Below are 25,714 nucleotides of genomic sequence, written 5' to 3'. Positions count from 1 at the left end.
CCCCTACCCACCCCCGCTCCAAGGGCGGAACCGAGAGCCGTCTCCAGCCAATCACAGGCAAACGGGCGTGAAGCGTGAGGCGCGAGCGGGCCCGCGTGCCGAGACGCCGTATAAAAAGGGGGGCCGGGCACGAGCGCGGAGCTCACTCGCCGCCGGCGCTGACGGTGGAGGGACGCACACGAGCTGCCACCCCCACCCGCCGCCCCAACGGCCACCGCGCCCCCCCCGCGCCGCGCCATGAAAACCAAGTTCTGCAACGGCGACGCCGACCCGTCCCCGCTCGGGCTCCTTCTTGGCCGCGGGTCCGCCGCGGCCGGGCAGCCGCCCTCGCCCCTGGCTCACCCCGAGCCCGAGGGGAAGGATCCCACCGCGGCGGGCAGAGGCGGTGGTGTCGCGACCCCGCCCCCGGCGCTGCCTCCGCCGCTCGAGGAGGAGTCGCCGCCGCTCGACCCCCGGACGCGGCGCCGGGCGTATCTGTGGTGCAAGGAGTTCCTGCCGGGGGCCTGGCGGGGGCTGCGGGAGGAGCAGCTGTGCATCAGCCCCATCAGGTCAGCGCGGAGGGGGATGTGGCTCCTGCAGGGGGCGGGAACGGGGCCGCTCTGCGGTTCCGAGCCGACCCGGGCGGGGGAGGCGAGGTGCTCCGTCTTTAATTTCATTTTCTTCTTTTAAATCGCTCCCGAGCTGGGTTTAGCGGGGGCGGTGCCGGGTGCGCTCCCCGGCCCGGCGCGGGTGGCGGTGCGGGGCGGCGGCGGCATCGCGGCGGCCCCGTCTCGGCCCCGCGCCGGGGGAGGGGCCCCGGCCCGGCCGTGAGAGGGATGCAGCCGGCAGAAACCGCTGCACCGCGCCCCGAGCGCTCTGCCGGGAAAGGATCCAGCTGGGCTGGCCCTGGCTGCTCCGCACTGGGAAGTCATCAGGTAAACGCCGTGTACCGGTGATGTGAGTCATCTTCTACAGCACACAGTAACGAGTGCTTGTGACTCAGCACGTTGGCAGCAGGAATATGTAAATTGACGACGTTCTGTAAGCCATATGATGTAATGTGTTGGAGATCTTTGCCTTCTTTGCAGAATTAAATAGCTTCTTTATTTCGCTTTAGTTCGCTTTTATTTCGATGTTAGTTCAGAGTTTCCCCTTTACGCACCATTTGTCTCACATCTTCCAGACTGATCATTCTACCTGATCAAGCATAGAGTCAGGGACAGTTTCAAAGGATACTGTTGTCAGTTTGCTTTCCCAATGTTTCTACTTTTGTCTGTACACAAAACATGCACAGATCTATCCTAGGTATCTAAGGGAGCATACACAGTTGACAAAGCTCTGATATATGAAAGTATAGTTAAAACACATCCCGCTCATTTCTAAATTTATTTTAAAAGCCATATTGAAAAATCAGCAACTCACTGAGACCCAGTGCAGGTAGTATTTGTTTTTCTAGATCGTTTCTCCTCAACTGACATGATCATAAGGAGTTAATGAAAGGAGAGAATTTTTACAAAACCAATACAATTCCTAAATAGTAGACTAGTCTGATATGTCTAGTTTAAATTGCTTAATTAAGTTTCCATCTGTATTAGTGTGTATTGCTGACTTTGGTACCTATTTTCCAAAGCCTTACATTTTAGCACAGTTATCTTTGCATTTCTTGGAAACTTCTCATGTGAGATACCACTTCAAAGTGGCTTGGTGGTTTCCAAATTTGGCAGAAGAAAAGATGAGCAGAAACTTAAGAATGTATAAAGCCATGTTAATTGGTAGTTGGGATTTTTTTGGCAAAAGTCTTCTCACCACTTTCATCTCTGGAAGCTGCATCATATCAGTTTGCTGATTCTGGTTTCAGTCAGTGTGAATTCTCCAATGTGTCCATTAACATTGTAAAATCATGTTCTTGAACAACTGTCAGTAAAGCTTTGTCTGTATGAGTGAGATGTGCCCTTTTGACCTTTAAACAAGCTGTTGAGTCTATTGACCTTTCAGAAGAACAGTGCCTTTTATTATGCTCCTGTATGGATTTCCTCTAACTTTTCCAGGTAACATTTGAAGTCTTAACTGCTATAGTGAAACTTCTGTTTAATGAAGTTCAGCATCACTAAGACACTCCACTTTGGCTTGTCTGGTATAAAAAAAGAATTTCTGGGCTTTCACACACTGTGCAGACTGAGCGTTTGTTTAAGTCATATAACTATACAGATTCTTGAGCTTTAGTCCAGTGTTTGTTGTGAAGTATTTTTCAGTGTGCTTTGTTCTTCTATTTAATTATTGATACTTTCACCAAAGTTTTGTCAGAGGCTTAGAGAAGGTGACAAATGTTTTTTTCACAAAAATCTGTCTAGCACAGTTTGGATGAAGCCAGAAGTGTAGTTAGTATAACTAAGCAATGTTCAGATTGCCTTTGAATAGCTGGCTCTGCTCTTCCTTTGATATCCTTTCCATCTGTCTCTTGGGGTTTTTTCCAACCTGTTCACCTTCATGGTTCAAAGTTTCTTCATATCTTGTCTCTAAACATCCTTTTTTGGATGCCTGCCAAGCCACCTGGTTCTTTTTTGTCTCCTTTCTTAAGCATATTGTGCAGCTGCTGTTTTACCCTGTTTTCTTGAGATTTCTTTTTTTCTTCTCAGTTGTTGACTTTGGATATGTAGGCCAGCCCCTGTCTCCTTCTTGGTAGCCATTTTTTTTTCCCAGAAAGTTTTTTCTGCGTCCCCACTGTGTTGAAAGACAGCCCAGAAGAATATTTGAAAAAGCATTGAAAGGAATGTCAGGTTAGGACTGAGAACTGCATTTTAACCACTACATTTTGGATCTGCTGTAGATTCTTGTAATCCAAGATCACTGCAAGGTATTATTATTATGTTGTAGGCAAAATCACTTGCAGAAGGAAAATTTGAAAATTTCATTAATTAACATAATTAAAAGAATGCAGAAAGGCAGTGCAGTAAAGGAAATGTGGATTGAGTAGATGGGTGTTCTTAGGGACTAAAAACATTAAGAAACTTAGAAACTCAGTTTGTGTTTATCTTGAAAATCTATGCTTCAGTCACTCAGATGATACACAAACACGCTGTTTTTTTCATGTAATTGCTGTTTACCAACAGTATTTTTACAGGAAAGAGTGACGACAATTGCTTTGTTTTCCACAGCTTTCTCAATCTAGATAGATACTAGGTCAGAGAAACTGAGTGTGATTTTGGATTTGTTGAATACATGAGCAACTTAATTCAAACAAAGAACTGCTTGAATTGTAAATTTTCAAATTGGAAATGTGTCCCTAAAAAAAAGGCAGCAGAAATAAGACTTTCATCAGCAATGCTGTAGCACAAATAGTCAGGTTAAATCTTTATTAGCTGAATTTTGTAGCTGTCAATCCCAGTGATAGCAGCTCTTAATTCAAACTTGGAGTTTTATATTCACTGCACAGTTTTAAACTTATTCTGCCATTGTTTTGCTTGTGCAGCCAAGTATATCTGACAAGACTCCAGCATCACTGAGGCTGGATACTTAGGTCTACATAGTTGTGGCATTTTACATCCATTTTTTAATAGCTTGAGCTGTGATTTGGGTCAATAGCTCAGGGTGGTGAATTGTACATTAAGAAGCATGAAGCTGCCATTGTTTTATCGAGGTCTCATATACTATGAGTTATTGGTACTGTTGGAAAATTCTTATTAGAGGATAATACAAAAGGATGTTTAGTGCACCTCTAATCTGTTGAAAACACAAGGTGTGCTTATCCAAGTTAGTTAATGAATGTATTTCTCTGTCTCCAGAGGTGGCCTCAGCAACATGCTGTTTCAGTGCTCGCTACCTGATACCATTGAGACAGTTGCAGATGAACCACGGAAAGTTCTCCTGCGTTTGTACGGTGCAATCTTGCAGATGGTGAGTACATAGAGTGCTTTGGGAGTGGGAGGGTTTCTGTAGCTTCACTATAATGTGTTTGGAGATCTTCATTTGTGACACTACGCAGCATTATCCTTTAGGGAATAATGTTTCTCTGGTGGGGAGTAGATTGCAAGCTGAAAGCAGTTTTCTTTGTTGTTATTGTCTAGAACTTACACACCTTTCTACACAGATCCTGACTGGCGTGACTTAGCTGAAGGCTCATTTGCTGGTTGTTTGGGTACTAATGTTTTGCTTATGGTCTTAAGTTTGGACTGTGGTGTTTCAGAAAAATTTGCTTCTGTACAGAATGTAGGACTTTGACATAACTAGCTAGATTGCAAGAGACGAAACTGCTTAATTTTAATCTTGGTAGCTAGCACTTACCAGTCCTGGAGATTAGTTGAAGGTTTTGTTAAACTTTTACACTGCTCAGGCATTTTATTAGATATCATGGGTAATTGTGCTGCTGGAAAATTTGATCTCTAGTTTTAGAATAAGAATGAAGCGTGAACATCAATACTGTACAGTCATCTCATTCCAAGTCATGCTTTCCTGAATGCGTGAAATGCCTTATAGCTGGCATAGAAGCTTAACCAGATGTGTTGTTGAACTCTTTTAATGTTACTTTTATTTGGTCAGTAAAATGTAAATAGTATTGAAATTTGTCACACCTTAAGTGAAATGGTTGGCAAATCTGTTTCAAATAGTAACATTTAAAAGCAAGGCTATCTTGTAAATGGGTCTCTTCTAAAGCTGACAGACTGTTACTCTAGGACTGTACAGCAGATTTTCTTATCCATCTCTGCTACACACTTAATTATATTGTAAATAAGCAATCATAACGTAAGTGTTTAACCTTATGAGAAATTGCAGCTTCATACCATTATATCTGTGTGTTGGCAATTGCTTCCATTTGACTTGGAGGGTGTGGTTTTTTATCCATTAATTTTATATTTTCCAGTACTCAGTCACTTGCTCTGAACAACTGATCCAATATCTGCAGAAGATTTTCTGTTCCTGAAATTTCAACCCATTCTTTCTGCTTCTGCTGTCTTGACCAAGCTTACTATTAAAAGTCTTGTTAGATACTGTTGCTTTACTGATTTTGAAGTGTTCCTTTATTATATTAAGTGAGTTGTTAACTTTCCCGTGGTAACAAACTTTACCAGAAATATGCAAAATATTCTAGTGGTTTGGAATAGTATGAATTTCTTGGTTACAGCACCATATGTGTGTTGGGAAAGTTAAACTCTTAAACAAGTGTGTGGAAGTTCAGTAATTCCAGCTTAAATAGTCTTTAGTTTTAAAGAGAAACTAAAAGCAGAGTGAAAAAAAGGGTAGTGTGAAACTTTGTTTTCGAAATGACTCCTAGGATTGATGCTGAGTTGGGGTTCTTTTTAAGAATTGTTAATGGTTTCAATGTAATGCGGAGTTAATATGTAGAAAGCTTGAGTAGGAACATGGGCTGTAAAGCCATTGAAGTGGTAGAGCTTCTGTTTCCCAAGAGCTGTAAAGAAATATGGCCTTTCCCTTATTTTTCAAAGGAAAAATAAAGTGGACTCTAGAATTTGGCTGCCCTCTTCTTCCATCAGGGTATTTTTAAACTTGCCTCTTCTCTGCCGCTATCCACTGAAGAAATCAAAATAAATTTTTGGACTCTAAAATCAGAACTAATTTGGTTTGAAAATTGAAAGTGTGTTCATAACTTTCTAACCTTTCTGCTCTTGGTGTTGAAGGATCTTTTGAGATGTCTAACTTCCTTTATTTCCATAGTGGCAGTGAAATGACTGCTCTTGTTGGTGCAGTTCACTAATGATTAAGTAAGCAGAGAAAGTCCCCAGGTAAAACTTTGATTGCATTGAGGTTCACAATTTTTGTCAACAAACATTTGTCTCTTCCAGCCCCTTTACCTTAAATGCAAGTTAAAATATAAGCAAACTGTTTTATTGGTGTTTTGAAAACCTCACATAGTATTCCTATGAGTTTCTAGGTGGCATAAGCAGAATGTTATGACAAGCCTGTTAAGTGGGAGTAATTTTACATTTTTTAGTAAAGTTGCTTAAGTTAAAAACACTGTAGAAATTAAGGAGCACTGCTTAAGTAAGTTGAGTTTTGAGACCTATGCTAAAATCACAACTTAATTCTCAATGACTTAATTGTAACTGCCACTGGGTATTAGTAGTTACCATTTGTTTGTTTGAGCCTTTGTAGCATGTTTTAACTCTTGTCCATTTTTACCTTCTGTTGAAATTGGAGCACAAACCAGTGATATCAGTTCTTTATCCTTTTACTGTAAATACTGTGTATCTATCATAACCTGCACCAAATTGTTGTACATGTAGAAACAAGTTTAACTTAAAATTTTGAATACAAGTGAAAAATGGATCCCTGATTACTAACTTAAGAATGAATGATACTGGCACCATAATTCTTTGAGCCACCTTTTAAAGGAACCTTTTTTGCAGTTTGAAAATAGCTCCAGTTTGCTTATTATGACTCTTGGAAGACACAAATGTCAGTACATGAAACTCATCCAATATAAACCATGCCAGCTGGCTAAAGCTGCCACACAGGGAAGGCTTTGTGCCTTCCTCTGTCATAGCTGATATGTTTAAGCCAATTTTTTGTGTGCATGACTGTTTTGGGGGGAGCTGGGTGGAGATGAACTGTGCTGGCTCGGCCATTATTATGAATGGTCGCACTGGCATGGATGTTTATAAATCAAGGACTTCTCTTGAGTATATCCTTGAGCAGAGCTTTTTTTTAAGACGAGTATTGTACTTGTGACAGGTTAAAGTACTAACCACATTAAAACTCCAATGTTTGAGGCACAATGCAGATATGTCCTACACTGAAAAAAGGGAAATGTCTTACTCTGCTTCACTTATTCTTGCTCCAGTTTAGTTGCTAAATTTAAAGAGGAGCATTGAAAGTAAACCTTTTGACAAAATGTCTTTAACTGTTGGTTGTATTAGTGTTAACAACTGAAACAAAAGGCTATCAAACAATATGCCATTTAATGTCCAGACTTTAAAATTGGATTTCATATTCATATCACTATAGTGTTTCTACTTAAATTCAAAACAGCATCTTGAAAATGCTAATAGGATTTCAATATAAGGTGGCATCAACAAAAAATAAGCTCAAATTAAGGTGAAATTTCAAGTTCATCTATCAAAAGTAACTCAGGGATTGATTCCCATTCTTTTACACATGTCAAAAGAACCTTGAACTCTGACTCACTGGGGCTCTGTTAGTTTACAACAGCCAAAACAAAATCTTGTATACAAATGAGCAAAAACAAACCAGTATACCTAATGCTCCTTTCTGGTCTCTCAATTTCCATGTGAGCAGATGCAAAATGAGTACAAATGGTTGCCACAGTTCTGTGGAAAATCTTTTTCCATACCTGCCTTGCTGCCTTTTATTTTGTGTAACTAAATAAAATGCAGACTGCTGTGTAACTGTAATTATCAACGTCTTCTGTGGTTGTTGGTGTCCATGTCTGTTTGTAGCATGGAGTAACTACAAATCCCTGGCACTGGCAGACGGCTTGAAAGAAACCAAGCACCTCTTACGGGGATATATTTGTGTTGGGTGGCATTAAGGGTGTTCTGGGGGTAATGTACCACTTTAGTTGTATATGCATGTGTTCTCTGCTGCAGGCTTGCCCATGCGATCGTGCCTAGAGCACTCTGGTTTCCAGGTGACAGACACGATTCACGGTATAGTATGAGATCTCTGAAGTGGAGCATTCTCTACAGCTTTCATTTTCTTTAGTACTGGATTTCATTGTTTAAAAGTAAGCCTTAAGTAGCACCAGCTACTGTCTGTGCATCTAAATGTTTACAGCAATAACAAAATATCAAAAATGTCCCGTCCTTTTCTCTGCTCCCTCATAACAGAATGGTAACTTGAAATGTAGAGGATTGGAGTTGTGGCTTTTGTAGAGCTTGAATTGGGAATTCTTCACATGCTAGATTTTTAGGGCTTCAGCAAATTAATCAGTTCCTTCAGATCTGACTGAGACAAGTGATCAATGGCAGATCCTTAGAAGCAGAAGTTGTTACTGCTGAATCTAAAGCTGGTTTTGTTCCATATGGTGAAGTTCAAATTGATGTCTGCTAACAGCTTCTAGAAAAGTTTCTACTGCACAGGTCAGCTCTAACCTCTGAGGCAATTCTTTGTAATGTTGTGATTCAAGATCTGAATTCCTAGGGATTTATCTAATTCAAAGTATTGCGGTACTTTGAAGTATTGAAAACTAAAGCTGAGTAAGCTCAGAAAAACTGAGTTGTATTATATATAAATTTGTGAGCATCGCTCAAAGTTATGTATGAAAGAAAAGAGATAAAAGTTCCTTCTCTGTACAGAATTATCTAGCCAAGCATCATTTGGGTTTTTGGTAAGAGACTTCATTTTTCAGCTACAAAAGAAATAAATTGGGGGCATTAGGAAGAAAATGTTGAACTCAGTTTTCTGTATCAAATTGCCAGATGTATAAACACTGTCTGGTCATCTGAGCACAGATCAATGTGGCCTGTTTCCCATTCTAGGACTTTTATCTTGTATCCTGCATTGAAATCAATTTACATGATCATAAGTTAGACTCTAAACAACTTCTATTAAATATAGTTGTCCTCCCTTACTAAAACTGTAGTGAACTTTCTCAGGGCTTTGAGAATAAATCTTCCCACAACAAGAAAAGCTCTGAACAAATATTTTAAGAAATCTTGAGGCTGTGGAACATATGTCCATTTCTAGTTAGTTTCCATGTAGAGAGATGGATTAAAAAGCTCTAGCAACTACTCAGTGATTCTCTTTTTCAGGTAATTAAAATTGTCTCATTTCTGTTGATGTACATAGCTCCCAGAATTGGACATTAGTTGGAGTTAGCTATTAGAGTTACGGAAAAACTGAAATTGATGGATTTCACCAAGAACAAATGAGCTAAATAGGTTGATCAAATTATCAGATGCCTCATTTTAAACCACTGTTCTCAGAGGTGATTGTGGAATCAGGAAATAATCAAATTATACTACTTTGATCTGTTAAACTCTTAAACTTCTGGTACATAATATTGCATCCTGCTTGCTTTGTTCTCTTTGCCCATATATAGTGAAGAATTTCCTAATCCTAGGCTGAGTACATAGCCACTTGTGAAGACTGATCCTCTCCAAGCTCCCATTCATATTTGCAAGTTATTTGCATACCTGTATTCATTTTCTTCTGGAAAGTAATGCTTCATGCTGAGGGAACAGAAAAGAGGGAAGGGATGCTGCGGAAGTCTCCTCTTGTGATGACTCTGCAGTACAGCTCTAACTGTTCCTTTCTAATGGCACAGAAGATGCCATTAGCCTGTCTCCAACACTAATTTGAGGTGGACTCTTGGAACTGGCTAGCTCTTTATACAGTATGACCTCTGGAAAGCAGATGCCAGTTCAGGTTCTAGGGAAAATCTAACGTGCTTACCTTCTGATTGAAATGAACCATTCTGAGAGCACCATTTATCAGGAAAGACTCCTGAATGGTGAGTAACTTTCTGTCTGTTCAAGAAAAATGAGTGGTATTGATGTAGAACATGCTTGTTCAGAGAAGCCCTCCATAAATGATTTTAATGCTAATGAGTAGTTACATATTTAGCTGTAGTGAATATGTTTGGACTTTTTTTAATTTCCTTGAAAGTAATATCAAGAAATAGTATCTTCCATATTGTCTTGTTTTAAACTTATGTAGTAGTGTTATGGGAAGTACTTGCTGAAAGACCATGGATTGTTGTTAACTATCCTTCTTCTATAGCTTCCGAAATACTGTAACTGCAGAGCTTGTGTAAATCATTAGATTGTTGTATTGTACTTAAGGCAGCTGGTGTTGCTTAACTGTATTCCATTAAGTTCATATTTCCACCCCTGTTTTGGACACGTTAGCTTTGGAACAGGAAGGTATGCACATGGTTCTGTGAATGCAATGTTTGTGTTCAGAAGGTGGAGATGCAGGCTGCCTTTATGGGCTAGTCTAAAGCTAGTCTGGTTTAAACAGTCAGTGGTGGAATTGCAACATAAATAGCAGCCACAAACTGTCACTAATTCTAAGCAGATATTTGCTTTCTCTTCTCCTTACCTTCAAGCCCTTTAAAGGACAAGGTTTTTAATAGATCTTGAATTTCAAAACGTGCAGCTCTATTAAAAGCATGTGCCATTGAGGGTTCAATTGCTGAGAATATGGTTTAATGTTCTGAAACTGCTTTATAATGACTCTTAACAACCCTAGCATAATACATTATGCATGGAACTTGTTAAAGTTTTGCTAGTATACTGTGTCTCCTACTGAGACACCTTTAGCTTGCATGGGCAATTCATTCTAAATCTTGGATTTGCACAACCAGTAGTACACTGGACATATAGCCAAGACAACACACTCTAAATAAGGAAATTCTAGCCACAAGAAATTTGGAAAATAAGGTAATAAGCAAAAGAAGTGCTTTGCAACCTTCATAACATACCTCTTCCAATAGTCCTTCTAAGGCTTTTATGTAATCTCTGTAATGCGTCTCAAGTGCTTTGGCTGGAAGAATCTCATCCCAGATGTCATGCAGAGGGACTTAATTTTCTCTTAATTAAAAACGTTCCTCTGAGCTTATGGTGCATTGAGATCTTGTTTTGAAAGACTGGAAAACAATAAAAATATAAGTGAAAATCAGGTATTTACACAAGTGGCTTGGTCTCATGGCACATCCTTTTGAAAGATTTTGGAATTGTTGAAAGTGTGGTGGTCAGAGGTCAGATGGATACTAGTGCTGTAGCTGTCACAGATCCAAGGCAGTGTTGAGACTTTTAGTTAACTGTAGCTGGTACTTCTACTCCCTTTGTTCGTGGTTGCAGGTTAATAACTTTAAATTTCATCTTCTCATTGTGTTTGCTTTTTCTCATTCATAGAGGTCCTGTAATAAGGGAGAGTCTGTACAGTCTCAGAAGGAAAATGACTTGCAAGTGAGTAATAAAATTTGCTTTTTTCACAGAATGTTATAGATTATAGGGAAATGTGGTGATCGTGCTTGTTTTACACCAGTAGTTATTCCATCTGGACTGTGTCTAGAAAATGTAATGAGTAATGAAGAAAAGAAATATATTTGCTCACAGAAGCAACATTGTGAGTGTCTGAACAGTTTGCAAAGATTCAAGCATCCCACATTATGAAGAAATAGTTCCCTAAATGGTTTCTTCCATTTTGAATATTGGTGTCAGTACTGCTGTTTCTAGTATTAGACACTTAAGTAGGTGAACATCAATTCTTTCATTTACCTAATCCCTAATTTTTTAATACATTGATGAGCTTCTCTGAGGAAAGTAAATGGAGCTGAAAAGAACTTGCTCTTGAACATCAAGTGTTCCTGATTAGCACTGGGCTTGAATCATCTCTGCTCTGCAAACTTTAAAGTTCTTACATTTGGAATAATTTCTTTTCCTGAAGCATATTTAGCTGAGTGTATCTTTTCATAAAGTCATGTGAATGGGATTTGGTAATTTAGATTTCTTCTGTGGCAGTATTTTTTTCAGCAAGGGATAACATTGCAGCATGCTAGCCAGATGCCTTGGTTATGTACTGTTTTCAGCTCTGTAATGATTTTGGCAGTGACTAGGGAAAAGTACATTTTACTCAATTGATAAGTGCTGCTTTTCTCCCCTTTTAATTTTTGCCTTCTGGCAGTGCGATCTGAAACATTTTCAAGCATTTATTTGGTTTGGGGGTATTTTTCCCTAGTGACTTGAAGCTGGTTTTAAATTTTTTGTTGTTGAATGACTGCTTTTGAAGTTTTGTTGAACTTTGTTTCAGCTTACTGGAACAGCTTCAATCAGTTGAACCAAGATTGAACTGAAAAATGTACTGGTTTGATACCTCAGGTTTTTCAAAGATGAAAAAATGAGATGGCTTGATTTCTCCTCTACCACAATCCTGTAAAAAAAAAGGTCATAAAAGAAAACAAAAGTCCAAACAAGCCCCACCCTGGTGACAGAAGCTCATAGAAGTTTTGCAGTACAGGAAACAAGGTTTTGAACTTCAGAACTGAAGTTCAAATGAACTTCACTTGTGGTATTTGTTGCTTGAAAATACTAATTTTCTGCTGATAGTTGTTTTCTGTTATTAATCTCATAGTGCTGAAACTTCACTGTTGAATCAGTGTTCTCAAGAATTACTGTCAGGATGGATTTGTTAATTTTCTTGTCTAGGTTGAGAGAAGATGATCTCCTTTAGAGAGAATAAAATTCTGGGCTCACTAGCAAAAGCATTCTAGCTTCTGAGCTGCCTGGGGTGTGACAATTGTCTAAACATTGGATATTCTTGTCAGCTCATAAGGCCTTTTAGCAGGAATTTATTTCTTTTGCTTTGATTTTGCTATAATTTGCAGTAATTTTCCTTAGAATATGCCTAATTTGTGTATTTTATAGTGAAATTTTTGTTGAAGCAGGAAAAAAGCAGAAGCTTCAGTTCCAACTGAAGTGTAGAAGAACTTCTGATATATCCTTGCCTATATAGGAGTTGTGTCCTGGGAAAGTCTTGTAAACAAGTTTTTTAATTGTTAGGTTTGAAACAAAACATTGATCTTTAAGTATTCCTTTAAAAACTTGAGTGGTCCAATTTTCTCCAGAAATCTAAATACAAGTGCTTATGGATGAATCTGGAACTTCTCAAAATTGAGAGCTTTAGATCTTAAAATAACAGGTTGTTGTCTTGGCAGCATGAATGTATTGCAAAGTATTTGGAGGCACTGAGGTAATAACTTCCTTAGTTACAATGCTTGATTCTTTAAAGTCATCAGTTGAACATTAATCTGAAGCATCAGATACCTAGATTTATTCAGTGTCCAAATGAAGTATGCTATATAATTTTTTCATGTCCTTTTAGTAGTTTATTTCCACACCTATCCTGTGTTTGACAGTAATGTATGGAGTGGAGACTTGGTAAAAGGTCCCTTGGGTATTATGAAGGAGAAGTCTTTGTGCCTGAGATTACGTGGATGGTGTTGTTCCAAAACTCTCATTGGACTTGTGCTCAAATAACCATTTGGTTTCAATAGAGGAACTTCTTCTAGTTTTTGCACTTCTGATGTATGAAGAGATGCCTTAATGAATAACTGGATTTTTTATGCTTCCTGTGATCCAAGGATAGTGAATTGCGTTTCAGTAAGATATGGAAACAAGGAACTGACACCTTAATGGGAACAGACTTCAAAATGCCTGATGTTTTACCAGGTGCAGTCCATGTCAGTGTTGATTAATAATACAGTGGGCATTCAGTGGCTTGTAACTAATTTCCTTTTTGGTGCTTGGCATTATGTTTCAGAACTGAATGGAAAGAGTTCAAGACCAGTGATGATGAGGGCATGTGAAATTATTAAAAACATTTTTTGGTGTATTAGTGGATAAAGCATTTTGTGCTTTGAGGAACTGAGATGAAAAAATGGTGGGGAACATAGATGCAATACATTAATGTGCAAATGGTCTTTAAGTCTGTGCTTCAGAACACAGTTACATGAGTCTTTACTACACTTCAATATGAAATGCTAGAATTTCTTGAATATCGCAGAATAATGTGTGGAACAATAATAAAAATAATTTATCAAGTGCTGCCTGGAATGTACTCAAGAGTGGAACTCGTATAGAGTTATATACTGTCTGATGCTGTGTTGACTGCAATAGTGCAAAAAGATCTGTGGGCAGAGATACCTGAGAGCTTTCTTAATATTGTGCTGTTCATTCTTACCCTTTTAAATGTTATGGGTCAGACTTGAAGATGAGCTGCTCAAAAGTAGGCAGAGGCTTGGCAGATCTTTGGATTTAAGCAGAGCTGGATTTTGTTGAACATAATTTCTAGAAGCAGAGATTTATAATGTGACCTCTGCTTACTTACAGATAATCTTACCCATCCAGAAAGCTACACTTGAGTGATTTTTAATTGTGTTTTTGAGATTAAATATTTCATATTTCTATTAATTTTTAAGCATTTATATTAAAAAGCAGTCTGCTTGTCACTGTTATGAACCAAGCCTATTGATGTGAGACAATCTTACGTCAATGTAGTAGATAAGTTACTGAAACTTGAGGTACGTTTGGTAGAAAGGGAAGAACGTTTATTCACACATACATGTTCCTTAGCAGGAGCTTAAATTACTTCCTCATTTGAAAAAAAAAAAGGAATACTTAAAATGTGCTTAATGGAAGGAAAATATAAGTCATTCTTCTAAATTAGAAGTTGTTCTATTCAATAAAAACAGAATTTATTGTTTGTTCACTTCATTCACTTGAGCAGCTAAAATCTCCTTTTGAGAGGCAGTGTTCTGGAGAGTGTTAAAATAGCTGATATAGGATAATATTTGTTATTGCTGTGTTTCAGTGGGATGAACTCACCAGGAAATGAATTTGCAGAGTTCCTACAGGTTACAGAGGAGAGGGTGTTTTGGTTTTTTTTTTTTTTTTTCAGTTTTCTTTGACCTGGCTCACCAACAGTACCTGTTAAGTAACAGACTTTCCTCTCCAGCTCTAAATTTGAAAGCAAAATACTTGTATTGCTCCTGTGCTGACTAAAACTTGTTAGTCAAGAAACCGATTAGTAAAATATTGAGTCTTTTCAAAGCTAACCCTAAAATTTCTCATTGGTAACAGTTTAGCTATTATGCTAAAGTTAATTTCTGTGCAAGCACCAACTAATACTTCAATTCTTTTGGTAGGGGGCAGAAGCCATGGTTCTGGAAAGTGTTATGTTTGCCATTCTTGCAGAGAGAGCGCTTGGCCCAAAGCTGTATGGAATCTTCCCACAAGGGCGACTGGAGGAATTCATTCCCGTAAGTCCTGGTCTCAATTAGTTAGTGGGTTGCTGGAAGCTGTTTTAATTGATCATGACAAGAAGGTCTCTGGACTGCCCAGAAAAACAGGGATGTGGGAATGGAATACTTGGCTGCCTGCAATAATTGCTGGCTGTAATTTGATACAGTTAGAGTGGGTGTTGGAGAGCCCCATTGTAGACTCTTGCCAGGGGGAGATATCTAAAAACACTTCTACTCTAGCAGAGGCTAATAAATGAAGATAAAAAGCCTGTTAGATACCAAACATAGCATGGAGAAGCTGTGGAGTAACACTTCCCTTTAACAGCAACAAGAGCAGATGCTTTTGATGTTCTTAAATATTTATACTTGATCTGCTTTGAAGATATTCTTAGTGTGAGATGTGATACTCCCCAGGTCTTGAATCTAGAAGTGAATTGATTAAGTTGTAAGTAGGGCTGGCTAACAGCTTTTCCAAAGGCAGAAACTTTGTAAGTTCATCTGTGAGCAAAAAAGTGTTGCTTGAGTACTATGCTAGTATTACACACTATACTGCATATAGCCTAATGCTAGTGTTTAATCACAGTTCTGTAACTCATCAATTAACTGTGTTTTAAGAATACTGTATTTTATTACAGAGCAGGAAACTGAACACTGAAGAACTAAGCTTACCTGACATATCTGCTGAAATAGCTGAGAAGATGGCCAGATTTCATGGCATGAAAATGCCATTTAATAAGGAACCTAAGTGGCTTTTTGGAACAATGGAAAAGTAAGTTATGCAATGCTTTATGGGGGGGGGAAAAAGGAGACCTGTTGTAGTTTTGATAAGCAGATCATTCTTCCTGGATGCCTGAGAACACAGGCTTTCACTGTACCCAGAAACTATCACATGAAGGACTTCAATTACCTTGAAGAACAATAATTTTTCTTTAGTAACTTTCAAACTTCCTCGATTTTTGTTTAAATGGTATCATAGTATGGGAAAAATAATATTCTCGTCATTACAAATCCTGTATTATTGTATTTTTTAACAGGTATCTAAATCAAGTGCTGAGAATTAAATTTACCAGAGAATCCCAAACCAGAAAACTCAACAAACTTCTCAGTTACAATCTCCCCCAGGAAATGAAAAATCTAAGGTAGGCTTTTGTCTACTACTATCTTCTTATCTCCACGGTTTCTGGATGGATTTCTGTATGCTTGTTCAGACATGTTATACAGTATAACACTTTATATTCACTTTACTTGGCAAGCCAGAGATGTTTTGGTTCTGTGACCAACTTGAGTCTTATCTGTGATGAACTTGCTTACTGACTTACTGATCACAAAGTCAAACTTCATTGTGCTGATGTTTTGTTCATAGTTAAGAAAATAGGCTGTTGCTGGGAGGGAATAGTGTTTCAAAATCTTACAACGAAATTACCTGGAAGTGGAACTGAACTCTGATTTGTTACTTAAAAGATGCTCTATTGCTTTTTTCTAGAGCTATGCTTGAAGCTACTTCTTCACCAGTTGTGTTTTGCCACAATGACTGTCAAGAGGGTAAGCTGCTAATATTTCAGTATTGCTCAGTGATGTACTGTTGAACTTTTTCTGGTTACTTGTTTGCTCTGTGAGAGGTAGCCATGTTATAGAGGTACTGCCCTGAAGAAGCAGCCTGTGCACTCTGGTGGGCTACAGTACCAAAGCAAAGTATGGGCTTCTGCAACCCTTCAGGATTTTTCAGAGAACCCTGGTGTCATGACTGGGTTAAGCCAAGAGTGTACTCATGCTCTGTTAGTACAGGTCAGTTGATGATGGGACTCTTATGTGTTTTCTGTTTAACCATACCTTGCTTTGCTGCAATACACATGATCGGAGTTGGGTATACCTGAGTCATTTTAAAGGAAAGATGCTGAAGAAGTGAGTGGTAAAAATGGAGAGTAGGGTAGTTTGACGTGGCAGTTTAACTTGTACTGGTAAGAAACATTAGGAAAACCTTATCCACAGTTTAGTGTTTTCTGGGAGTCATGGAAGGAATAACAATTTTCCTGAGCCAGTTTCTGAAAAAGATGAGGAGGAAGCAAGGCTGAAGATGTGTTGGGTATGCTGGGTTTGTGTGCCCTGTCACCTGAACAGTGGGTAAGCTGGGCTGAGCTGGAAGGATGCTCTAGTGGGACTGTGTGCAGGACTGTTGTTGTCAGTGGTCCCGGCTTTGTAAGGCTGAGGAACTGCCCTGGAGGAGAGACACATAAGGATAGGCAGCACAAGGGGAAAAGGCCACTAAAGTGAGTTGTCCATAGTTGTGGAGTTTGAGGTCTCCTTGCTGATGTGGCATGGTGCATTGCTGGAGGAGTCAGAGCATAACAGGGCTGAGGCAAGCTGGGAACTGTAAAGCTCCAAGGGGTTTGGGGGATGTGTGAAATACTGTTTTTTTCTGTTGGAGAACAGATGTACCTGCAGAAAGGGGGTCACACTACTACAGAACTTGACAGAGAGAGACTTGATGTCTTTTAGATGAATTATAGTGACTATGTGAATTGAAAGACACATAAGCAATCACCTAAACCTTCTGTATAGGTAGTGGTTGTGCCACATATTAGAACAGCAGTGATCAGACTGACTTTCAGGCTACTGAAAAGCAGTTTCTGTCCCAAGTGTTGCAAGATCGGTGATAGTGCTATGCAGATATGAGACATGCTGTGAAATTTATGAATCTCAAGCTGTGGAAAGAAACAATGCAGCAAGGACTGCTACGGCTGACAGGGCCACCTGAGTCAGCTGCAAGCTAAAGTGGGGAAAGAGGATCTTTGGGAGAACAAATCTGCCTCTTCCTGAACAAAAAAAACTTCCTTGCTTTCAGCTTTACAAGGTAAAGCTATATATCTCAGCTTCTGGGGAGCTGGTGAACAGCCAGTGCAACTTGGCTTTTCCTGTTGTCATGATTTAACTAAACCCAGCTGGCAACTCAGCCCCACAGAGCCACTCAGTCTTCCCAGTGAAATTGGGAAGAGAACTGGACAGGTAAAAGCGAAAATTCATGGCCTGAGATAAAGGTAGTTAATTAGGGAAAGCAAAATAAGCAAAGAAATTAATTCTCTGCTACTTTTGGGCAGGCAGGTATTTGGCCATCCCAGGAGAGCAAGGCCCCATTGCACACAACAGTGACTTGGCGTGACAAACACCACCACTCCAAACATCCCCTCTCCCTCCTTCTTCCCATTCTGTACAGTGAGCATATAGTATGGAATATTCCTCTGGTCAGCTGTTCAGGTGTATCTCCTCACAACTCTGCCTGTACCCCCCTGTCCTTTTTTGGGCTGGGGTTTGAAGCAGAAAAGACCTTGACTCTATGGGAGCACTGCTCAGCAGTAACAGAAACATCCCTGTGTTATCAACACCACAAATCCAAACATAGCCCTGTGCCAGCTACTATGAAGAAGGTTAACTACCCCTGCCAAAACCAGCACACCTATAATTCTTCCGTGCAGATATAAGAGATAACTGGGATTAGCTGAACAATGTTCCTTGAGTTACACAGTATTGCTTTTCTCTGATTTCCCTGCATTATTAAATATGCACTATTGTGTCAATTTTCAGGTAATATCTTACTTCTGGAAGGAAGAGAGAATTCAGAAAACCAAAAGTTGATGCTCATTGACTTTGAATACAGCAGCTATAATTACCGGTAAACACTTTTTCTCTTCAGCATGGGAGTGTGTTCCTTTCTGCATGGCTCAGGGAGGCCAAATGCTGCACTCCTGATTGTTTGGCTATTCTAATGAATTGTTCTGTTCTGAAAGTGGTGGTTAGCAAATATAACTAATCAAAACAGCTCTGGTTCTGATGCTGTTGAGTTTACGCATACAGCAGAGGCAAAGTTGTTCGGCCTCCTTGGTTGTTCAGGCTAGAAGACTTGTTTATGCACAAATGGCTTCTTGCTTGCATGTCAAAATTTCTTTCTAGTGGAAAGCTGAGGAGAAGGGTAGATTTTTGTGTGCGTGTGTATGTAGGGCAGCTTTGCTTTTGTGTTTTTTCCTTCTGTCCTTTCTAATGGCTTTTTCGTCTATGCAGATGAGAATACAAGTTTTTCACTACATGGTTATGCAACTTGCTTGTTTTTCTTCCCTCAGCCATCTAGTTAAGTGTTTTTAAGGATAAGTGTGTACAGTCACTGGGGTTAAACATCACTGTAGTTGAAACCTAATAAAACAGTGAATTCCAATAATGTATCAGTGGAATATGTTGAAAACTTTGAATATGATCTCTTTGCCTGCAATAATGCCAATATTAGAGATGTCTGACTTCACACTGACATGTAGTGCATACTCAAGTATTTTTAATGTCTCCATTGGTATAAAGTTCAGTAGCAAAGTCTAGTATTCTCATGTAGCTGGTAGCTTTCATTCTTAACTGACTGTCTTTACTGACTGTTTTACAATAACTTGCAAAAAGTTTTCTTGTTATCAATTCCCTACCTCCAGCAAAACTGCAGTAAATTCTGGGTAGCCCAGTGCTTTTGGATTTGCTTAAAAAAACCCCAGATTGCTAGTTTGCAAATATTGAGGTACTTTGTCTTTTTTCTTTTTCAGAGGATTTGATATTGGAAATCACTTCTGTGAATGGATGTATGATTACTCGTATGAAAAGTACCCATTCTTCAAAGCCAGTGTTCTTAAATATCCTTCGAAGAAACAACAGGTAGACAAAAAAGACAGTTAAATTCCAGTGTCCAGTCTTCACATCTTAACTCTTTTTCAGTTCTTTTGGACTTCCTATGTCCCAAGATATTTCCTCCATTACTTCCATAAGCGTAATACTTTCTCTAATCCTGACTACGTTTGCTTTAAAAATCATAATAACTTAGCTGTTCAGGATAAAGTATTTACTATGTGCTGTGTAGCCACCCACCACAAAAAGTCCAGTAGTTGTAGACTGCAACTATGAAATTAGTTGGCAGCAGCAATATGCTGCCTGTCCTAATAACATAACTTTTCTTAAACCAGACTTTCAAGCGATTGTTAGAAACACCATTAATCTTAAAGCTAACTCCAACACTGTTGGTATTTGGAAAAAAAATAAATGCCAATTTATTAGGAGGTCTGCCTAGCTCTAAAGAAACAAATATATTGAGATGAAAAGTTGTAACTCGGTTGTTTACTTGCCTTCCAGCTTCATTTCCTCTCCAGTTACCTGTCTGCATTCCATGATGGCTTCGAAAATCTGAGCAATGAAGAGAAGTCCAAACTAGAAGAAGAAATGTTGGTAGAAGTCAACAGGTAATTTGCCTTGTACAACTGCATCTTCAGACCTATACTTGTATATATCTCACTGGGTGGAGAAACTTGAGCCAAGAGAGATTGAAAGCTACTTACATGCGGTAAAGAACATAAAGAACACTGTAACATTGTGATACACACTAATAGTGGAGTAAATAGACTACTCCATGGGGAATTATTTTTATAGCATCGTATTTGCGGAAAAGGTTTGGACATCCCCAAACAAGAGAATACTTTTCTAAGAGGATGTTGAAATAAGGTGTTGTGACTTAGCTGGGTATTAATTTCAATAACTCTGTAATTTCAGGTTTGCCCTTGCATCACACTTCTTCTGGGGTCTGTGGTCTATTATACAAGCAAAGATCTCATCCATTGAGTTTGGGTACCTGGTAAGTTTTTAAATTGTAGTTTAACACAACTGAAAATGAATAATCTAAATAACCTATGGTAAATTATTGAAAAGGCAATGGAATGGCCTCTCACAGCAACTAGTATCTTCTAGATGGAGTAAGGCTTTTAAAAATCTATTTGTTACTAAGTTTGTGTTCTTTCCTTAAGGATGTAAAGAACATCTAAGATCATAAAAACTTCAGTAATTGTTCCCAGGTTTATGTAGAGAATGAATAGCCTTGTGTCAGCTATATTGCAGCATTATTCTGCAGTAAGACATCCCAGGCAAGAGAGAGGCCAACATGCAGTAAGAATTTTGAACTGAATACTCAAAGTGCACTTTGTCCCATGATGATGTTCAGTGTGCAGCAATATCTGTGCCATGTAGCAGCTTGTACTTGAGAAACTGATCAGTCTGGCTCTTGGTCTCTGCCCAGTGTACTGTAAAGTGATAGGACTGGCAGGTACACAGAATATTTTAAGTCTTGCAGGAGCTAGCGTTTTCACTGAAGTCCTGGCCTTTTTAGTTCCTGTTTTTTTCTGATATTTTGGCAGCAGCTAATTATGTTAGAGTTGAAACAAAACTGGAGGAAATTTTAAGAAGCCAGAACACCTCTGGAGAGATTATCCTTCTGAATAGAGCTAATTAGTGCATTGAGATGATGGATTAGGAAAGTAACACAGTTAATACCTTCATGTTTCCCCATCCCAAAAAAGAAAACAGCTGTTTATTGTATTGAATACTGAATGTCCCTTATTTCTCCAGGAATATGCGTTATCCAGATTTGATGCCTACTTTGATCAGAAGAGAAAGCTGAAGGTGTGAATGTGGAAGGAGTGGCCTGTTGGTTACTGTATGAAGAGGGCAGCTGGACAGAACTTTCACTGTGCTTAGGCTACTGTATCTCTAATGAAGGTGTCACTGAATTCCAGTTCCTGGGAATACAGGTGTATAGTACTGAGGACTATAAAAATTACTTGTTTACAGTTCCGTAAATAGCTGGAATGAGATTGGGAGGCAAAAGTAAAATACAACCATGCAATATCTTTAAATATTTTCAATCTAGGAGCTATTTTGTATTATGGGAGAAGCTTACAATTAAGTGTCATACCATGTGCATCAGAGCAAACTTGCTGTGGGTACATTTTTGAGGGGTGTTGGCCTTCTGGTTTGTGTTGTAAGTGGAACAGCTGTAAAAGCTGAGTCTTTGTAGACACTGCCTCTTAAGGAGAAGGAAAAGCAAAGGAGACAACTGCTAAACTGTGAAGTAGGCTTAAAATCTTACTGTGAGTTTAGGTTCACCATGCCCCAAGAACACTATCTTCAAAGCTGCTGATACCTTATACCGTTTTGACGAGAAGCAACTAAACACATTGAAGCAGTGTGCTTTAAAGTGTTAGTGACACACACATGAATGTTCCTCTTAGGCTGGTGTGCCTGGGAAGTGACGTACGAATGAGCTTTGAACTGGACATTCTGAAGGAATTTGTTTTGAACTGTTTGTTCCATGTTGTTCAAGAACCCAGCCTGGTTCTCTTAAAATGCTGTGTCCTGCACAGGGGGTTCTGCAGGCTGGCAGCACTAGGAAGAGTGCCTTGAATTGCTCTAGCAGCTCCCCAGATAACTGGATTGGCATTGACAGTACTGGTAACTGAGGCCCGTCTCTCTTCTTGTGTTGCCACAGTATATGGCTGTAATAGTAGAGCCAAAGACTGTGGAGAACACTTCAGGAAATTTCTGTTCTGCCCATCCAGTTCTTATGTGGCTTGAGAGGTGCTTTTCTTGCACCTTCAATTCTCATCATGTTCCAGGAATCCAGTAAAGTGGAGCATCTTGTGGGGAACAATGACATGTATATTGAAACTTGAGTATAATCTGTGTACATGCCATCTAAAGATTTCTTTTGATTTTTGGGAGCTTGTTTATTTTGAATGTTACTTGTTTGTGCTTTCTAACACACTGTATTATAAACAAACTTCTAAGTTTACCCTTTTTGACTTGTATAGCAGATACTGTTTGAAGCGGCTGAAAAAATGTGCAGCATTTCATGTACTGTATAGCAGAACTTGTAAAAGCTGTCATTCTCTTGTACAGAGAATCATTTTCCATACATTGTTATTAATACTTTATAATAAATATAAAGCACTTAAAAACACTGTTGATATTCTTGAGTCTGTTACAGCTGCAGGATAAAATAGATGCCATTTCTGGCCTTAATCTCTCTCTGTTGGATCTTTGCAAAGGCAGTGATTCAGTGGGTAATTGGCCCAGTTTAGCATGTACCCCCATCACTCCTATAACTACTTACTGTAAGACAAAAGATACAAATGTTCAAAGTGCCTCACCTACAGCTCATTAAGGATTTTCCCTGCACAGTTTTAGGGCCTTCTCTTTAACTGGAAAAGTAGGTATTTCTGGGCTGAATTGGATACAGTTGATTAGTAAAATAAACATCCTTGATAGTAGTGATACTACTAAATAGCATCTATAGGCCTTTCCACCAAATGCAAAGGGTACTTGCCAGAGTGGAAGAAGCTGAGATTTACCAGTATTTTCATGTCTTACTGTTTGAGAACTGCTGTGTTTTCACTGCTAGGCTTCTTCATTTAAGGGCCAGAAGTTATTTTGGAAAACCCCTGTTCCCAGCACTGAACATATTTCTGGGAAAATTTCACCAGGGTTGTTTGGTGCTCTTCTTCCTGTCAGCTTGAAGGAGTGATAGGTGTTCTGAAAAACTTGGAAGTGTTAACTCTGCAAATCAACTCCCTTTCACTGGAAATTTGCTATTTCACTCTTGAAAATTGTTACTATCAATGAGAATTTCTGCTTTTTCCTGCATATTGACTTGGCTGAGGTTGCACTGCAGTTTAAATGGAATCAGCTGGGTGTCATTCCTCCAGGTGGATGTAATTATTTCTCCTCAGTGATTATGGCTGTGCTGTTCAGGGATCTAATATGTCCTGCAATTTTATTAAATATGTTGATGGGAAGGCAGGACCCTAGCTTAATTCTGCAAGAGTCTCTGGGACTTGGTACTGAAGAATTAATCCTCTGATTTGCAATACAAAATGAGAAAAATTCATTCCCAGAATAAAGAAAGATGACTGCCCTTAGCCCCAGTGCCAGCACCTCAGTTTTATGTATTCTGCTTTCCAACTGCAGTGCTGTGAGTTCCTGAGGTTCAGCTGATGAGTGATGCTGTGTTAAATCACACTGAATCTGCTGGTGTCTTGTCTTGTCTGCAGACTACATCAGCAAGTTATCACAGCTTTTCCAGGCTGGTAAAATCCCAAGTCCAGCAATCTCTGCTGCTGTTTCTCCACCCCAGTTGATACAGCCAGCAGCTGCTGGGCAGCACAGCCTTGCATTCTTTCCTTGGCTTACAGAAAAACAGGTAGGTGAAGGATCACTGTTTTCTGGGCCTTACCAAGAAGACAATAAGGCTTTTGAGAATTCAAATTCTCCCTTGAAAGATCCTTGAGGCAGCCTTGGGCAAGTTCTCTCACCAGGCAGGGAGCATTGTCCCTAATGCCAGCCTGGATCTATGTGAAGCAGCAAATGGAGCACTTCTGTGGAGATGGATAAATGGCCATAATGGCTCTGGACTGAAATAAAATACAGCATACTCTTACAGGCTTCTGGCAAGAAGCAAAAAAGAGCTTCTGTACTTGGTACCCAGGCAACAAAGCTGATCACTAAAATACAGGCTATTTGTTTTTTCCTAATGCAAGATTCACTTTTTGTGGCTTTCATTTTCAAAGTATGCAGAGCTCCTATTACCTCAGCATTAAGCACTATTCTATTATAATGCACAAACAAGGCCATGTGTGTGTATTTGTATATATATACACGACTTCTTACCAGTCTCATTAAATAGGGATTAGCTAATCAAGTCTGAATGCAGTCCAGTCTGCCTTGCATGAATAAATGGAGTCCTGCTTTTGGAGAAAACATCCTGACCAGAAGCCACTTGAGATGTGGCATAGGCACTGGAGTGCTTGTCTGAGGAATGGTGCTAGAAAATGCAGGAGAGCAAACAGAGGTGAGGGGTTTGTTACAGGTCACAGGCACACTCTGGCTGAGCCAGGAACAGCACACAGTGCTTGAATTCCAGCCCAGCATGCTGGACTAAATATCTTCTCAGAAAGCCTTACAGAATCAGCCATCCTTCCTGATTTTCAAAGCCCACAACTTTGAAGGTCCTTTAAAGCCAGGGCTGACAACTGCTGTCTAAAGAGCTCTGACATTCTATGAGGGCATCCCTGAGAAGCTCCCAGCTCCCACCAAGTGAAAAATAAAGCAGAACCAAAAGGCACAGCCTTGAACAGAGTTGAAGCATTACCAGCTGCCTGTGTCCTGCCTCGAGACAGAGATCTCCTCCCCAGCAGGACACTCAGCCTTTGGTTGGGCAGAGGGAAAGCCCTGCCTGCAATCATCTCAAACACTTGCTGACCTCTGCTCTGGTGTTTGCCATCTGGAAACTCTCAGAGTTTCCTCTCTGCATGTGCTTTTTTCTCCCTGCCGTTGCACTTCCTCCTACAGCCTCTGAGGCAGCTGGTATGCTGTGTTTGTCTAGATAAGTGTATTGAAGGCAAAGGGCATTGCAGTTTCTGTGTCAAAAACTAAAATCTTCCATGTTGAATAATCCCTCCAAGCCTGTGTCCGTCGTTTCCTGCTGCATCTCACTGAATAATACACTGGAAAGCAGCAGAGACTGTGGCCCTGGGAATCCACTGCAAATGTACATAAAGAGAACAAGGAATGGAAAGGAGGCAAGAAGCCTGCTGTAATTACCCAACACAAAGAACACAAAATAATACAATTTCCTCAGGAAGAGATTATAGAGGATTGTGCGTAACGTCTCAAGTCTGAAGGGTTTAAAAATTCACCTTAGAGTGAAAGTCTAATTAGAAGGCTACAGCTGCAAAGACAAATGGTTATTTCACAAATCCCTCATTAGAGTAGTTTGGAAAAATACTGGTTTGTCTTTAGAAATAAGATTAATCATTTTTTCATTTCATTTTTTCATTTTTTGATCATAATTCATTTACATTGAATTCTGTTTTGGATGAAGGCTCAAGACAAACTTCAGGTTTTTGAAATTTTCTGAGGTCATTTCACTCCAGTCTGAAAGTACAAGCAACCTAAAGTAAAATGGAAGTTTTTCCTGATGTCTTAATTTTCCTTTCTGATATCTGCCAGCTAGTTTTGATTTTTTTTCTATATTTTTGCTCAATTTAATTAGAAAAATGCAAGCTTTCATAAAATATTTATATTAAAAGTATTTGTACACCTACAAAAGTATTGAGTAACTGACAGGCAGTGATGCTTCCTGAGGAGCAAGTGGATCTCATGGTTATGATTCCT

The 25,714-nt window shown here is 39.4% G+C and overlaps 1 protein-coding gene across 2 annotated transcripts; it reads left to right on the top strand.

The window, feature by feature from the left end:
* The first annotated feature begins 102 nt into the window (after positions 1–102).
* Positions 103–22,502, top strand: CHKA (choline kinase alpha). 2 transcript variants are annotated; one of them, XM_056492960.1, is made up of 12 exons: positions 135–548; positions 3,762–3,873; positions 10,812–10,865; positions 14,603–14,716; positions 15,334–15,467; positions 15,733–15,837; positions 16,182–16,240; positions 18,278–18,365; positions 19,270–19,378; positions 19,850–19,956; positions 20,264–20,345; positions 21,113–22,502. In XM_056492960.1, the coding sequence occupies exons 1-12, from the start codon at positions 238–240 to the stop codon at positions 21,170–21,172; spliced, it is 1,335 nt and encodes a 444-aa protein (XP_056348935.1). In that variant the 5' UTR covers positions 135–237; the 3' UTR covers positions 21,173–22,502. The 2 variants fall into 2 exon arrangements, with proteins under 2 accessions (XP_056348936.1, XP_056348935.1); XM_056492961.1 differs by lacking the exon at positions 10,812–10,865 and having other exon boundaries at positions 103–548.
* The last annotated feature ends 3,212 nt before the right edge of the window (positions 22,503–25,714 follow it).

The sequence above is a fragment of the Oenanthe melanoleuca genome, chromosome 5 (genome assembly GCF_029582105.1).
Source record: "Oenanthe melanoleuca isolate GR-GAL-2019-014 chromosome 5, OMel1.0, whole genome shotgun sequence".
NCBI classification, from domain to species: domain Eukaryota; kingdom Metazoa; phylum Chordata; class Aves; order Passeriformes; family Muscicapidae; genus Oenanthe; species Oenanthe melanoleuca.
This window is presented reverse-complemented; position numbering and strand designations above follow the sequence as displayed.

What these genes read in the sequence shown, in the direction of transcription:
- CHKA (XM_056492960.1), top strand. Translation starts at nt 238, where the DNA reads ATGAAAACCAAGTTCTGCAACGGCGACGCCGACCCGTCCCCGCTCGGG. An exon ending in GACTGGAGGAATTCATTCCC is followed by an intron (nt 14,717 to 15,333) that starts GTAAGTCCTGGT and finishes ATTTTATTACAG; the next exon opens with AGCAGGAAACTGAACACTGA. An exon ending in ATCCTTCGAAGAAACAACAG is followed by an intron (nt 19,379 to 19,849) that starts GTAGACAAAAAA and finishes CTTGCCTTCCAG; the next exon opens with CTTCATTTCCTCTCCAGTTA.